The following is an 18,066-nucleotide window of genomic DNA, read 5'->3' on the forward strand; positions in this document are numbered from 1 at the left end:
ATCATGGCCCGTATGTCACATGTCATGTCTGTAGATATAAAGGTGTTGTTGTAAACGCTTCGTCGTAAAATTTATTATTGCATATTGAAAACGCCAGATGGCTCAATGAAATGTGAGATACCCAATTATTTATAATTAAATAGTAGACAACATATATGTATGCCCATAAAGACATAATAAATTATTTTTGTCAAAGGGAATGTTGAGAAATGATCCATTTTTGAACACATTACATTATTTTCACATTACAAATCACACTATTCAACGAATGTTGTTTTAAACATGTATAATAAACATAATAATTATTAATAACTTTACATTTTGGAAATTGTTCCCGTCAAGCAAACTATTTTGAAAATATTAATACTTTATGACCTTGCCTTCTATAAATGTGAACTATAAAGAAAGATTTCATTAACTTTACCTTTAACCTGACCATTAAGTCGATTAAAATAAAACATACTCGAACTTTTCCGTGGCGTTCAAGCTTAGTTATCAGGGATAGTGGCATATCTGTTGCCGACATCAAGTAGGAATCTAGTCTTATCTGGGGTTGAATACACATGTCCATGGGCGGCAGTAGCCACTTACCATCAGATGGACTGCATGCTCGTCTGCTTCATCTATATTATAAAAAAAAATCTTGTACCTACGGAACTGTAACTAGTTGACACTTACAAAATTATAACATCATTAACAGATCCTATTTCTTGATATAATATATTAAATAAACAATTTATATTTTTACTACAGGACCTAGGCAGAATTTGTCTAAGTCCAAAAACTCGACAACAGCGCCACCTATCCTGCGTAAAAGTACTATACCTTTGAAGTCTGACAACTTTGTCAAAAACTCCTTGGTCACTCGTAGTCAAGTGTCTAACTTGTCCATTATATTAATAGTTTGCTTAACACAACCATATCCATTATAAAATACTTAACAAACATAAACCTACATCTAATCCCATCCATTGGCCAGTTGTGGTCACGGAGCGACGTCACTCCAAGACCCCCGCCATCGTTTGCCAGTTGTGGTCACGTGATTAGTCGGTCGTGGTCACGTGTCTTTCGGCCGACCGCAGTCGTTGTTGTTGCTAGTCGTGGTCACTTGATTAGCCGGTCGTAGTCACGTGTCCGTCGGCCGACCATCGTCGTCGTTGTTGCTAGACATGGTCACGTGTCTGCCTGTCGATGCGGTTGTTGTCGGCGTTGGTCACGTCCGGTCAGTCGTCACGGCGGCAGTGTGTGGTCGTGGTCACGTGTCCGCCGGCCGACCTTCGCAGTTGTTCTTGCTGGTCGTGGTCACGTGTCTGGTTGGGCGTCGCGGTTATTGCTAGTCGTGGTCACGTGTCTGGCCGGTCGCTGCGGTTGTTGTGGGTGTTGGTCACGTGTCCGCGGGCCGCTCGTCGTGGTGGTTGTTGTCGAGCTCCTCGAGCGTGTCGCTGGAGGAGTGCGTGACGTCACTGAGCTCGTCGATCTGCTTCTGTTTCTTGCGCACGTTCCAGTGCAGACACTCGCCGAGGGAGTCGAACCAGTCGGAGATCTGGTCTTGAGCGCAGATAGACGGCACCGGGTACACCGATGTCGTCACGTATAGACTGGAAAGGGTTAATTTGTGTTTAATATTGAGTACTCATGTAGACACCAATACAATTTGGGTGTGACTATATTAAGTTATGGAGTTATGCATTAATCTGTTATTTTTTGCAAACATATTAACTACAGTCATAAGATACTCCTTCCATAGTCACCATTTGACTATGGAAAATGTTGTTGTGGAAAAACATAGGTTTTTTTGGAAGGACTATGTCCATCGGTGGATAATGGAAACAGTTGATGGATTATATTTATTCTCATCCTCATTATTTATATATATTAAGAGAGGGGTACCAAACATTAAGTTATTTTGCTTAAAACAATCGAAAATAGACAATAAAGTGAATTTTAAAATAAGCAGTCAAGAAAAATCAACAACCAGGCTTTTAAATATAAAATTAGTATACATGCAGCATAGTTAAATATAAAATGAAGTATTTCATAAGTTATACGCAGCAAAAGCAACATGCAAGCGAAACCAGGGCACAACAATACATTAAATACAATGGTTATTAAGTTCATTTCCCAAAATTTTCACTAAATGAGAGTACTTGTACAGCTATTTCTTAATTAATAAATATGTTCCATTAGTAAGGGATTGAAGAATTCGTAGCATACTTTAATTGGACGACTCGTTTCGACTTATACATATTCGTTATACTTATAACGGTATAATATGCACAGGGCACTGTATTCGTACCTAGCCCAAGTGAAATTAAAACGTATTTCTTGTAATATTTTCCTTCACCATATAATCAAGAAGTAGTTCTATACACACGTTCAACAAACTTGAGAAAAAACCACACCATTCATAAAAAAATCAGACTGACAATAATTTGACTTTCCAATTTCAATTGAAATTCCTTCCCATCAGTGTTGTCATACACCTTTAATTGCACTCAATGATCATAACTGTCCAGTCACACTTATCTACGGAGATATTTTGACATCGACGATACTGATTGCTATCAACATTTACCGTTTATTATGTCGTTTATAGGCTCTTTAGTATTGAATATATTTTTTTAAGTTATACTTTTTAGGCGCGATATGAGAAGAAAAAAATGTATTGATAAACATTTTTTTCAATTAATTTATTACTAATTTACAGATTAAAGATATGATACAATATAACATTGTACGAAACATTTTGTAATATTTTCATATTTTGCAATAGTTTCACTTCGTGCTCGTGTACTCTCTAGTCATTTTCGCGTCGAAAAGTGTGAGGACATCCTAACTAATACTAAATGTGTGTATGAATGGTACAACAACGCTCTTATGTCGTGTATGATATGGTACCACTATCCACGTCACCACCTAAGATCAACTCCTACCTATCCCCAGGCTTGAGGGCCACTTGCGATCGCCCATCGAACGACACGCTGCCCACCTGTCTCGCGTCTAGGTTTAGCTTTATCTGAAACAAGCTCTCTTATCTCAAACATTTGGTTTGTGCAGGGGTGTATGGGATCTATGGGACTGGGGTGAGAGGACGTGCAGTTATCAACATCATGGACGAAGTAATGGAGTAGACTCAAAAATAAAATTAGGAACTGTAATTTTAAGTTAATTTAAAAGAGATCAGAAAAAACTGTTTAAATTTGAATAGCTCTGTTTGTATAAGTTTAGTTTTAGAAAAGACGGAAAAGTTTTTGATAAAACTTTCACATCAATAGAGTTCAAACTGCCGATTTTTTCGCACAAATAAGACCAGTTACACATCTATTTGACAGCTGCAGTACAAAAAACTTAAATCGAAACGAAATTTAGATTGGCGTCGACACGACAAAAGGCTAAAAATTTATTGATTAAGAGTCTATATCCTTATTTCGTCTACGATTACAATACAACTATACAATTATCATAACGCCGACTACACAAAATAGTACCTACTTACACATTACAGTTATTACATGTAGACATGCTAAACAACAAGCGTGTTACAGCGTGCGTAACTCGGAGTAAGGGTCCATAGCTACCTATCTCCGTGCTGCAGGGCTTGTCGGTTGCGGCCGTCGAACGACACCCACATCGCGTTCCGCGCTTCCGGGGAAAGCGCTATCTAGAATTTTGTGTTTATTGTTCTTTAGTTGCTGTTTAAAAATAACTGGATATGCTTTTTTCGTATATCATCGTTTTCAAATCAAATAAATTAAATCACACATATCGTTTTCTGTATTGATTACAGCATCATAAAACCGTGATTTGATATGGACGTCATTTTTCCCAGGGACCAAACCGAAATCTTAACTTCGGTCAGTCACTAGTTCGTACGTTCAGCTCTTTGTAGTAATTGAGAGTGTATGTAAAAACTGAGGTGAATGCTCACGTGCCTATATTGAAAAATAGTAGGAGCAGCAGCTTACGCACAAGTGCGGGTATTTTACACACGCGGTTAGCGTCTGCTTGTCCTGTAGTATTTCTCCAAATCAGTTGATTGCCGTCAATACATACCACAAATTGCACTCGACGGTCATCCGCGGTGTCTCTAAGGCCCCGTATCCACGCGGAGTTTTAGTAGTCGCACTAAAGGTTCAATAAGGAAGTCTATTCTTTGCAAGTCAGTTCGGTATATGTAAGGGTACCTTGCGACCTTTCTGCAACTAAGTTTGATGTATATAAGGGTATCCCACCTTGAGCTCGACGCCGGCGGGCACGACGATGGGGCGGAAGGACAGCGAGTGCGGGCAGATGGGCGTGACCATGACGGCGGGCACGGAGGGTGGTCGCGCTGTAGGGGGGCGGGGGTCACCTTGAGCTCGACGCCGGCGGGCACGACGATGGGGCGGAAGGACAGCGAGTGCGGGCAGATGGGCGTGACCATGACGGCGGGCACGGAGGGTGGTCGTGCTGTAGGGGGGCGGGGGTCACCTTGAGCTCGACGCCGGCGGGCACGACGATGGGGCGGAAGGACAGCGAGTGCGGGCAGATGGGCGTGACCATGACGGCGGGCACGGAGGGTGGTCGTGCTGTAGGGGGGCGGGGGTCACCTTGAGCTCGACGCCGGCGGGCACGACGATGGGGCGGAAGGACAGCGAGTGCGGGCAGATGGGCGTGACCATGACGGCGGGCACGGAGGGTGGTCGTGCTGTAGGGGGGCGGGGGTCACCTTGAGCTCGACGCCGGCGGGCACGACGATGGGGCGGAAGGACAGCGAGTGCGGGCAGATGGGCGTGACCATGACGGCGGGCACGGAGGGTGGTCGTGCTGTAGGGGGGCGGGGGTCACCTTGAGCTCGACGCCGGCGGGCACGACGATGGGGCGGAAGGACAGCGAGTGCGGGCAGATGGGCGTGACCATGACGGCGGGCACGGAGGGTGGTCGTGCTGTAGGGGGGCGGGGGTCACCTTGAGCTCGACGCCGGCGGGCACGACGATGGGGCGGAAGGACAGCGAGTGCGGGCAGATGGGCGTGACCATGACGGCGGGCACGGAGGGTGGTCGTGCTGTAGGGGGGCGGGGGTCACCTTGAGCTCGACGCCGGCGGGCACGACGATGGGGCGGAAGGACAGCGAGTGCGGGCAGATGGGCGTGACCATGACGGCGGGCACGGAGGGTGGTCGTGCTGTAGGGGGGCGGGGGTCACCTTGAGCTCGACGCCGGCGGGCACGACGATGGGGCGGAAGGACAGCGAGTGCGGGCAGATGGGCGTGACCATGACGGCGGGCACGGAGGGTGGTCGTGCTGTAGGGGGGCGGGGGTCACCTTGAGCTCGACGCCGGCGGGCACGACGATGGGGCGGAAGGACAGCGAGTGCGGGCAGATGGGCGTGACCATGACGGCGGGCACGGAGGGTGGTCGTGCTGTAGGGGGGCGGGGGTCACCTTGAGCTCGACGCCGGCGGGCACGACGATGGGGCGGAAGGACAGCGAGTGCGGGCAGATGGGCGTGACCATGACGGCGGGCACGGAGGGGTGGATCATGCTGGCGCCGGCCGCCACCGCGTACGCCGTGCTGCCCGTCGGCGTCGACACGATCAGACCTGCGCACGCGGAACAAAAATATCATTAAATGATAACACCCTTCATGGATCAACTTTAGAGTATATTAATGTAAAGCAACATTGTTTACATACATAGCTGCGTGAGAACATTGCGAAACTCGCAAGAGATGGCGCCACTAGTAACTACTAAATCACTCGCCACTATTAAATCACTCAATTATTTTCTAGTTTTCTAACACATTCTATATACTCAAGCTTCAAACTGAAATTATTGGATCAAGACTGCTCCCCGGGTACGATCTTCTTGCCTGGTGAGAGATGTCCATTCACCATTGCTACAGATAATGAGCCTGAAGCATTACCGTGGTATATAAAAAATAAAATATCAAAGTATACTATAAACTCCATTACAGACTACCTTCACCCTGTGTTTTTACATTAAAAGACACCCACCGTCTCCTTGCACCGACGTGATATGTTTCCCATCAAGGAACAGATCTATATTGGAGAGGTAGGGCGAGGGCCCCCGGTCCACGACCACCTCGTTCAGCACCAGGATGGTGGTGGGCTTCTTCTTGTCGTTGCCGTCGTTCGCCTTCCGCAGCACCACGCATTGTAGCCGCGAACGAAGCGTGAGGGCCGCGTGACCTGGGATTAAGATGTTTATTTTAGAATAAATATTAAAAGATCTTGATCTAACCTGGTAGAGACCACGCCAAACTACTAGTCCGCACTGAATATAGAAATGAGTCGCGTCGCAACAGAATATTGTAGATATTAGCATGACGAAGACAGCGTGGGACACCCCCGGCACCCTCCGCTGCCCGCTCTCGTCCGCGGGTACAAAGCTGCGTTAGTGTGCCCTTATTGTTGCTACGAAGTATATGCTTGTATTTGTGTTCGACCGCATTGGCTCTCTGACTACAGCTGCGCGCAACAACTTCAGAGCGGACTAGAAGTTTGGCGCGCACTATAAAAATATGAAATCAAGTGTATCATATCGATCATATTTATCGTTAGCCGTGGCTATTAGATTGAATTAAATATTATCAATGCGACAGTTTGTGAGGATGGATAGATGTTTGGTACTCTTTTACGCAAAAACTATAGATTGGATTAGGATGAAGTTTAGCACATAGATAGTTTACGATCTGGATTAACACATAGGATATTCTTTATTGCAGTAAACACGGTCCACGCGTGCGAACAAAAAGTAATAAAAGGAATGGTTATTATCGATTTGACATTATTCGCAGTGATATAAGTTATTGACTTTACCAATAATAGCTTGGCGTTAAAATTATTTAGTATATTCGGCAATTTTAACCATATAAAAGTTACAATGACTATACGATACCTTCTAGAACGTTCATAACTTGGTCCTGGAAGTTGTTGAATTCGAAGGGCGTGAGGAAGCCCAGCGAACCCAAGTGGAATGCCATCACAGGAGGGACGGATTGCTGAAAATGACAAATTTTATTAATTAGTTTAAAAGGTTACAAACTATAGAGTCCTCTTATTAAATATACAACTTCTCTTTGTCTTTATCCTACATTCTAAAATCGATATGTTTTAAATAGTAAGAAAAGTAATTTAATTTAATTTCAGCCATTATGGTGCTCACCATAATATATGATGTTCTATATGGGGAAAAAGTAAATAATTTATGATTTAAAGAGAACTATTAAGACTTCACGAAACTTTCGATGCTTCAATTCAAAGTCGTAATTGATAATTAGTTCAGCGAAATGAAGGACAAGTAAAGTTATTATTTTTGTGTATTTTAAATCGGTCATTAAATAATTCCTACATTAAACCGTTTTTTTTTGGCTTACCTCTCGAGCGGCATTTTCGTTTGCGCTCCAGGCGACTTACACCCACTTTATACCAATACACATCATCTTCTTACTCTACTTATGGAAGTATCTGTATATTGAACCCACCTGGAACAGCGAGCTAGCGTGCAGTAGCGTGCCGTCGCCACCCAGACATATGATGAAGTCGATCTTGTCGGTGAGGTCGTCGGTGCCGGCGCGGAAGGTCATGAGCCTCTCGCGGACGGACGTGAAGTCCCCGTACTCCGCCAGTAACGTGTCGTCCAGCACCGCTGCTTCCACGAACACTACCATGCTTTTGTCCTGTAATATAACGTATGTACTATGTACCTATTATTAGATTTTGTTGGTATGTGTAATTTACGCCTCCGCTGTCTGTCCGTCTGTCACAGGGGTCTATATCTTGACAATTTTTGCTTTAAATATTAAACCGTAAATAGTTCAAATTTTCACAATAAATTTCAAATACAAATTTACAAATTTTAAAAATTTAATAATAATTTAAAAATTTAAAAATTTGAATTTACAGTTCAAATTTTGACAATAAATTTCCTTCTATGGCTGCTATGATAATAAATACTTAAAATTATTTACGAATTTTCCAATTATAAAAATAATTGGTCAATTGCGAGTTGCAAACGAGCTTGCAGTCCATCTGATGATGACGACGACCAACTTCATATAGATTCATAAATATTCTGTTTTAACTTAATGCGTTGTCGACTAAGATGGTCCATATCCACACCCTTCTACTGAAACTAAAAAATCCTATGTTATAAAAATACATTTGTGAATACCGCTTAAAAATGTGTGAACTTCATGTCTTTGGATTGCCACATAAAACATTGGATACCTTAATTGTAATAAGTGCTTTTTCTTAATTAATGTGTCGTCATTACCTTACATTATTATTTTTTTAATTACTTTTTAACTATACATCTATAATTAAGTGCTTATTTATGTATTAATTCAACAAAAACCGGTACAATTGTATTTTACCGTCACATTAGCATCAGGTATACCCACCATTGTACTTTGCAAAAACGGTTTCAACTCCAATGAGTCACTACAGACATTAAATAATTCGCCAAGTGCGAATTTGCAACTAAAGGGTACCGTAGGTTCCGTACCACCGAATTTTCATTGCCTTTTTTGTATTTGTTATCATAGCAGCTATAAAGTAGCAGCAAATACAGTTAATGCATTGTGAACATTTGACTTGCTTACTTATAAGCGAAAAAGGTCGAAAAAAAGCGGTTTCTTGTATGGCAACCCTAATTTATTTTCAAGTTTTTTTATTTTTAGTATTTGTTATTACAGCAGCGATCATTATACAGACTCTGTAAAAATATCAAGTATATATCTTTTACGTTTCAAGAGATAGAGCTCAGGGACAGACGAACAGACGGCGGAAGCTTAGTGATAGTTCGGTTTTACCCCTGGGGTACGGAACCCTAAAAATGCAACTAGCGTTATTACGCGGAAACAAAATGTATATATTTTTAATGGAATCCTTTCCACGAAAATGCCCACGCGTGTTGCGTGTTTCGACTCTTATAACAGTTTGCGGCCAAACGGCCCAATCTAGTGATTATAAATCGGAGCACAGTTGAATCACCTTTATTTCAGTTTGTTAGCTTATAGTTGAAAATATTTGAAAATACGTACATGCTTTATAAACAACCAAAAATAAAAACTAAACTTCTTCTTCTACTACTGCAACACATAGATGTTCCGTATCTACTGTAATAAATACTGCGGAGTGATACGTATAAATTGACTATTAACTGTTCATCAATTATTATTGTGGTCAATCCATACTCTTCTATGCACATAAATAAAATAAAAGCGCGTATCTATGTTTATGATATTTGTATTTCTATGTGGAAACTTCAAGGGTGTTCATTTGACGACCCGCGTGGCGGAGCGGTCACCATACCGGTCTGACGCGCAAAGGGTCCCGGTTCGATCCCCGGCCAGACAGATATCTGAATGATGAATTTAGATTGCTGTTTCTGGGTCTGGGTGTTTGTGTATTTATCTATGTGTGTGTCCATGGCACCCACGAAACAGGGAATCCTAGGGTGGAGCTGTGAGTGTAGAAAGCGTTTTTGTTTGTTTATTTGTTTATGTTGGCTTTGTGTATCCATGGTGCATGCAGTTATAGCCAAGTGGTTAAAAAACTCGGCTTCATGAACGAGGGGTCCGAGGGTCAAATCTCACTTATCAGGCACGCACCTCTGATTATTCAGTTACGCGCATATAAAAAAATAATTGTCGCTTACTTAAAAGGCACAGGAAAACACCGTGAGGAAATTTCTTTACACAAAAACAAAATTCGCACTTGGCTAGCGAGGTGGACTATGGCCTAATCCTACTCATTCTGAGAGGAGACCTGTGCCCAGCAGTGGGACAGTAATGGGTTGATGCATGTTATCCTCGATACAGGAAAAATCTGAGTGGGGGGCTATGAGTGTAGAAAGTTTTCTTTATTTATTTATCTTTTCTTTATGCTATTGCAATGGTTGCATTGTTGCTCCTGAAGAATTTATTTATTAGTCTGATTTGTCTGTTATTGTCTTCCTTTTTAAGTGATCACAATAAAGTATTGTATTGAAAATCTATTGTTAAGTAAGTAAGTAAGTAAGTACAAAAACCGATAGCTATAGGTAGTATAGCAAACAGTGATAATCTCGTGGTTGAAACTCAGTGTCTAAATCGAGGGGCCCAATGTTCGAATCCCAGGCATGACTTCAGGCAGCCAGGCAAACCACTTAAATTTGAAAGTCACGTGTATAATAGAAAATAACTATCACTCGCTATGCTATAAGAGCTACTGAAAACATTGAAACGAAACCTGAGAGTACTTAAAAGAAAATGTTCTCAAAGTGTGTGAAATCTACCAATCCCCACTTAGTAAGCGCAATTGACTATTGCCTAAACCCCTTTCACTGTAAGAGTAGACACGTGCCCAGCTGTACAACAGATAATGGGTTAACGACGACGATAAAATCCTAACAACATTGTTGTTTGTTTTTTATTACACTTTCATGACTCAACCTCATAACCGATTGTCATGAAATTTAGTACACACGTTGTGAGGGCTTCAGAAAAGGACATGGGTAAGGGTAAAGGTTAAATAATAACATCTGGCGCGAGTAAAAATCTAATCTGTCCCTGTAGTTTCGGGACCAGAATGGGGCTACGGTATTCCTTGTCGGTCGTAAGACGCGACTAAAAAGGGCTTTAGGAGTTGAGAGCGGAAGAGTAGAAACTCGAACCGCCTGGCCAGCGACCTCGGGAAGGATGGGGGTATGGGTGGTGGAATACCGCCGTAAACACCAAGCGATGTGGTGAGTATTGTGCTCACCACACATTGGGCGAAGCCCGGAGGGGCAACGCATTCAGAGGACTCCGGTCGCGTTCCGTTGGGAATCCCGGAGTCCTCTTCACAACGCCGAAAAAGGCCACCGAGGGAGTTTTAGTGCGGAAAGAATCCCACATAAACCTGTGTCGCTCCCACTGCACTGGGCACGTTTGTTAAGAAAAAAAGTAAGCTAGTCTAGTATAAAATTACAATAGTGGATAACTCACATGAACCAGCCAATGTACGAGTTGGACGAAGGGCGCGAGGATGGTGGCGTCGTGGACCTTCTTGATGACCAGCACCGTCAGCGGCGGCTTGTACCACGTCAGCCGCTGCGACGCCGGGTCCTGGATTTGCCTGGAAACATATGGTTAAAGTCATAGATTAGTAAACATTATTCACTCCTAACAACGAAATGTAACCAGTATTGACAATTGAAATTGTCACTGTCATATATTTTTAAGTTTGAAAAATATTAAAAAATGTAGGTTTTAGAGCATTTACGAATGAAACGATATTTCTTCGCATTTTTTCTTCGATTTCGTGATTTTGCACCACTTAAATGCACATGGCTGCATTGTTCCGCGTAAATTACACCATGACAGCCATTTAAGCCATGGCTAATGGCTTCCTTCAATTACAAGGCGGTGAGATATCTATACTTATCTATGGTTAAAGTACTTAATGTCAGTCATACATTAGTGGTATTCCTGCCTCTCACGTGGGGAAGCCTGGATTCAAACCTCTCTTCAAGAAAGATGCAAAGCTCTTATCCAAGGCCGGCGATGCATTGGCGACTTCTCTGGTGTTACAAATGTCCATAGGCGACGATGACTACTTTCCATCAATTAGCATGTCTGCTTAATCGTTAGGCTAAACAATAAACTAAAACCTCAGATTGGTACGCGTAATAATTCGAAGTCAGAACATATTATTGTAAACATATTATTGTAAATTAAATTGATTTACCACTACAAAATCTCAAATGGCGGTAAAGTTTACAAATCCGCACTGGGTCAGCATAGTGGATGATGGCCTAAACCATTGCCATTTCGAGAAGTGGCAACAATTAATATTAAATTTATTAAAATATTAAACAATGTATAATATAATAGCTATTTATATTTTTTTCCTTCGGTTTAGGTAAATCCACTGCCATTGTACCCCTGCGAGTAGGTATATTGGTTTCAAAATGCAGTTATAAATTTTTTTACAAGAAGTTTGTTATAAACTTTCTTGGGTTTCAAAGTGTCTATGATTGGCTTCTAACTCCTCATTGGTTAGAGGTCCGAGACTTCTCCGGCGCTGTATAAGGTGTGGTAGTGACCATAACATTTCATAAATCACTTACATGACCATTGCCGAGTTCTTCATTATTCTGCCGCATGGTCCGAACTGTTGTATGGGCGACGGGGCGTTCAGAGACCTAGTCCTCCTGGAACAAAACAAACATAAAATATGAGTTAAATCCATACAAACACATCATACATGAAACCTAGTTAGTACTTAATAATATCATTATCAATCGTTGCCTACTTAATTTCAAAGTTTAAAAAATTGGATAGACAACTTTTGTTAGTTTAAATATTTGTAAGAAAATACCAATTACATCCATTTTTGCCCTATAACAGCAGTCTTTGAAGTAGAGTTCATGAGTTTGTATATGGAAAAATTAAAAAAAAAAAATGACAAAATGTATATCCTCGTAAGAACGGACGAACCTAGAGATTACTTTAAGGACCTAACATACCTATATGTAATTACTTTAATTACAATTACATAAGGTATAATAATTTAAAAATAAAAACTTAAGGTGAACGCGATTTAATTTTGTTAAATTTTTAATGTAAATCTGATTTGTATTTTGATTTTAAATAAGTTTTAGTATATCTGGCTAACAACGGATTTTGGTGATATTTAATCTTTGTGCGACGTATAAAGAGATTAAATATATATGTAATAAGTTTAATATTATAATATAATATAACTGAATATCTTTGGTACTTTAAAGCTTTTTATTAAAATAATAATTTATAAAGATAATATCAACTGATGCGAGATGAAACTTTTATACTGCATGCATACTACATATTACGTGCTTAGAATATACGAGTTGAGGAATAAAATATACAGTAATTTTAATTACAAAATAAATTCATAATATCTACATGTTATAAGTAATGTTTTATAACAAATAAATACTGGTGGAAGTACCTAATTCTGAGGTCTACTATAGTCCAATTTTAATTCATTATTCACTGCTCATATGTAATGTAACGTACGCACATAATATGCAGCGTTTAACACATTACACCGATAAAATTAAGGAATGGTATAGCCCAAATCAAATGTTTTTCCTCGTCATGATTAGGTATATTGACTTATTATTAGACTTTACAACTGACACCGTAGAATCAATAAATTTAAATACATTAATAAATATTTGTTATTTGAATGTTACTGCAAAAACCCCGAAGTATTAACCAGGTAACTTTTGAGATTTATCAACTCGCAGCGGTAAAATCCGAAAATGTTTTGAGATCATCGTTTATTTCGGACTTTTACTACCCAAAATTTATTTTATTATTTGACATCAAAGAGACTGTACCTAAATGTCGAAAATTAGACACGCCGAAAGCCGTTTTCCGCGCAGTCTCTGTACATGATGTATATCAACCATTGAGTAGATTAATAAAAACATGTCTTATTATTACTATTAAAAAAATAAAAATACCAAATAATAAATACCTGAACGCATTTTGAGTAAAAGACGTCTGCGTCCACCGCGAGCAGTTAATACTTTGCCCCGACGCGACGTACGGTTTAAATAAATTAATATTCACACCGAATACGTTAAATCCAACCAGGTTGTTTCAGTGTTAAATACTTCACTGATTTTCATGTTTTAATTTAATTATTTTTGGTTTGAAAGGCCAACCGTGACAATGCATTTCGACCTTTAACTAAACCTTTAACGTTTTATGAGACCCATTCCATGATTCCACCAATAATTTCGATTACCAAAGTCCATAGCACACAGTGACTATTAAAACCGAGCATAGTTGTTTTATTTTATTCTTATAAGTAGCAACCAAGCACATAGACCCGACCTGATTAAAGTAGTCGCTCCTGCCTACGAACTTCTGTAATTAACCCCAAATCAGTCATATCAGGGGTCGACTACAAAATCCGCTCTAGCGTTAAGTTGGAACGTCTCAGCTTTGCCACAACCTTATCCTGAGTCCTGTGACCCCTACCATCCATCTAATCAACCCCAGATAATATTAGAGTCCTACCTGAAGTAGGCGGCAGATGCGTTGCTGAGTACCCATGAGGACTAATTTGGAACGCCTCCGATCACACTCTACAACCTACATAGAACACAGTAGCGCTTGCCACTGTTAAATATTAGGCAGATAGGTGTGCGGGTGATGCCTCCGGTTTAGTTTTCAAATCGATGCTGATAATAATACTTTACACAGTTCCCCTCGTGATACAAGTATGATCGTGATTAAATTTCTTTACTTCTTATAGTCCGCGCCAACCTGCTAGTCCGCTCTGAAGTTGTTGCGAGCAGATGTAGTCATACAATTTGCTATGGCGACGTGATTCATTTCTATATTCAGAGTGGACTAGCAGTTTTACGCGGACTATACGTAATTACGTATTTTATAGTTGTTTTATTTTTAAGCACAACATATAAATATTAATTAAGATAGTAGGTAATAAGGTAACAACATTTTTATGACAAAAATAACATTATTTTTCTTATTAATTATTAAATTGAACGCCATAAAAGTAGCCGTATAACACGAATCACGCTGTTGTTCACAGTAACGGCCCGTTCACACATGAGAGTCCGTTTTACTGGTACGTTTTTAACGGATAAGTCGTAAATTTATGCTCTGTTCACACATAGGCACCGTATAACGTTCAACGGATTCGTCATTACTGGATGCGATGTGTGAACAGAAAACTCGCAGTATACCGCCGCTATTCTACAAGGATGGACACTGTCGTGTTGTATTGGTACTATCGTCGGAGAAGGGACATTCGACGTTATTGGCAGCATCCACTTATGGCCCAAAGATCTAGAGAGAGTGCTTATAGTGCTTACAGTTTACTTATGAGTCAGTTACGTGGTGATGAATCGAAATTTTTCATTTTTTCGAAAATGAAAAACCTGTCGCATCACTCCCCCGTCCTACACCCCGCACACACCGCCCACACAGTATCTATCCGTTAAAATTCTACGTATCCGTATATTTTTACTGTTCCGTCGTCCAGTATTCGATGACAAAACGGAATGTCATTTTTTTACGGAACGATATTTTTTACTGTATACAGAAACCGCCATGCCGCCATGCAGAAAGTACCATGTGTGAAGTCGCTCATACAACTCCATACACCATCGACGAAAAAAACACGTACACGATAAAACGGAACAGCAAAACGGAGACATGTGTGAACCGGCCGTAAGGTAACCGAATTGCCCAAGCATGGTCTTCGTACGTGTAGACATTTGCATTGACCCCGCGACCTCAGAGCAAAGTACTGCGAGCCGTATAACTATATAAGGTATAAATAAGTATAACTGTAATGGAAAATAAACGAATATTTTTAAAGGTGGAACATTTGTGGTTCTATTTAGAAAGCATACCTAATGTTTCGGTTTATAGGATGTGCTAGGGTGAAGACACTTAGCTGTACAACTTCAGACTCATTAATATTGAATAATAATAATCAATCTTTCCAATATTTTGTGTACGTAAGATCGAGATTGGGAATTTCTGTTTACTAAAAATTGTTAATAGCGAACTTTAATCATTAGGGGTCGCCATAGACCTGATATAGAACTGCGACACTATTTAAGAGCAATTACAATTTTTTTATGCTACAATCATAGATTAGTAAAGATACTTCGCCGCCTTGAAATTGAATGAAGCCAAAAACGGCTTATTTTAGTAAGTTCTTTTTTTGCATCCTTGACAAATAAAAACATTTTTAGAGAAAATTTACGAGTAAATAACTAATTTACGTAATAATTACGTAGTTTACATAATAAATAAATAATTCTATCAAATATTTTAGGGACATTTTAGCACGGAGACGTGCCAAAACTTTTTTACATAACTATTTCAATTCTTAAAACTGGGTACATTTTCTTGTTAGGAGTGAGTAATCTTTACTTATCTATGGCTATAATTGACTACTTACCATTCGGTAGTACTATTTTCGATATAATAAAAATAAAATTCGGTGTAACTAAATTTAGTGTAGTACTTTATGGACAGCAAATCGAAATGGTTGAATAAGTAAATTCAATTTGTAAATTAACTTAATTACAAATACAAATAATAGCAATAATATATCGTTACATACCCATTATTTACAAGTAGAAGACACTATTAACTACCGGTTCTATTAGAAGTCATTTGTGAAGTACCTTTGCACCTCCGCACTGGTAGCGTGTACCTGTTTATATACTATCAGTAGGTATATTAATTTTGATACTACTATGCACACTTTAACACTAGTATCATGTGTTCTTATCTAGGTGTTAAGTGTTAACCGCAAGTAAGTACTAATTTACCTACTAAGTATGAGAAAGATATATAGAAAATAATTTGTTGTTTATACCAAAAATTTGTATGATTTACTGTTGTTTACATACCTCCGATCAAAATATTCCTCTCTAGCAAGATGGTCGAGAGCCGTTTTGCCCGATTCGTGCGAAAATTGCCTTCTCAACATTGTGCAATCAATGAAAATCACTCATATAACACACATAAACAACAAACACTGTTTCACTAAGTTACATCCAAACATCTTGTAGAGTTCCATTTGCGCGGGAAACCGTGAACATTGTTTTTTTACAAGTTTAGTACGTACGTACTAAGATTATTAAGTGGTTTCTGCCAAGGTTGTCAAATAGCGGAACTATCGCCAACTACTCATAATCGAATCTATTGATATTACGGTATTTATTATAGATATTTTTTAAGTTATAATTTTAAAATAGCGTAATATTTTCGAACTGTTTATATTGCAACACGAGAGATGTCCGCACGCGCGAATCGTATGACTGCGGCGTGCCCGGCGTCCAGGCAGAAGCGCGCGCGCATCTAAAAGCCTGCTTCGTTCGACTCGACACCCTTTGGGCATTGCGCGAGTGACAGATGCGACCTTGACGAGCTCGCGTGATTCGACATACCAAACTTAAGTTATCCGTGTTAACTTTTGAAAATATACACTGTTTTTTTAATTTAAAGATGACATAAGATGAAGTTTACTTGTGAGTAAAATACATGGATTCGAATATAATGCAACTAATCCGTCAGCTTCAGAAAGCTTTAAAAATACAATGGATTAAGGTGATGATTGATTATTTTAATTTATTATTAACGAGCTGTGGCCCGCGGTAACACCCGCATTTAAAACGTATATAATATTTTGCACCATAAGAAAAGAACTACGCATTCATTTATAAAAAAAAATGTTGAGTCATATTCGGCAGCAAAGAAAGTTTTTCCAAGTATTCAAAATATCTAGCTTACTGTAGAATTTCAATATATTTCTTTGTAATTCTTATGTTTTTGTCTATTGATTCGGTAGTTTCCAAAAATTCCAAAATTAGTCATTGCGGAAATTTTACAAACTACCTTTTGTTATCGACAAATAACATTAGGTTTGCGCAATTATTTTTAAATCACATTAGTATAGACTGTACATTAAATAGTACATAAATTTATAACCAAGAATTTTGGTCGCACAGACCACTTAGCATGGTTGCAACATAAGCAACCGATGATTCAGAGCGGTTGACAGCGGTGGTGGGACGGTCTGGACATTGACCGACAAAATCGCGAATGCATTGCAAATTAGATTGGCTTGCTTTGTTTACAAGACTATGCAATTTTACAATGAAGCAGTTTTAGAAAAAAAGATAAAAGAAACAATTCTGTTTTTAAAATAAGTGGAAATACCCAAATACACCTGACTGGCTAATTAGCCTTGAGTAGAATAAGAATTGTATGTAGACTATCCTGAGAAATATTTTATACAGAGATTTTTTGTAAGTGTTTGCTAAAGTAAGTGATTTTTTAGATTATACTTTAAAATCAGAACAAAGAAAAACAAAGACTAATTTAAAGGTGCAGAATAGGTGGGGTTACACCTCCGTACATAAATACTAACTTTTTGTTATTTATCGCTCAAAAAGTTAAATTATACGATTGCACCTACAGTATAATTAAGTGACAGGTAAATTAGATATTTTGTTCCCACGGCATGATTAAAACTTAGATCATATATATGTAATTA

The 18,066-nt window shown here is 39.6% G+C and overlaps 1 protein-coding gene across 3 annotated transcripts in view; it reads right to left on the minus strand.

Moving 5' to 3' along the window:
• Positions 1-1,008: 1,008 nt before the first annotated feature.
• The window catches only part of LOC140753852 (NAD kinase), a 47,891-nt gene continuing 30,833 nt past the window's right edge, over positions 1,009-18,066 (minus strand). For 2 of the 3 annotated variants that reach the window (XM_073088657.1, XM_073088656.1), the window contains exons 2-9: positions 12,095-12,178; positions 10,971-11,100; positions 7,485-7,679; positions 6,899-7,001; positions 5,995-6,189; positions 5,423-5,580; positions 3,579-3,661; positions 1,009-1,598 (exon numbers count right to left, since the gene is read on the minus strand). In XM_073088657.1, coding sequence (XP_072944758.1) covers positions 1,385-1,598; positions 3,579-3,661; positions 5,423-5,580; positions 5,995-6,189; positions 6,899-7,001; positions 7,485-7,679; positions 10,971-11,100; positions 12,095-12,178 — 1,162 coding nt within the window. In that variant the 3' untranslated portion in view covers positions 1,009-1,384. Of the gene's footprint in view, positions 1,599-3,578; positions 3,662-5,422; positions 5,581-5,994; positions 6,190-6,898; positions 7,002-7,484; positions 7,680-10,970; positions 11,101-12,094; positions 12,179-16,417; positions 16,860-18,066 lie in introns of those variants that run through there. The other variant, XM_073088658.1, reaches the window with a different exon arrangement.

This window comes from Epargyreus clarus, unplaced genomic scaffold (assembly GCF_041222505.1).
Source record: "Epargyreus clarus isolate Ecla_fem2 unplaced genomic scaffold, WU_Ecla_fem_2.2 ptg000027l, whole genome shotgun sequence".
In the NCBI taxonomy this organism is placed as follows: Eukaryota; Metazoa; Arthropoda; class Insecta; order Lepidoptera; family Hesperiidae; genus Epargyreus; species Epargyreus clarus.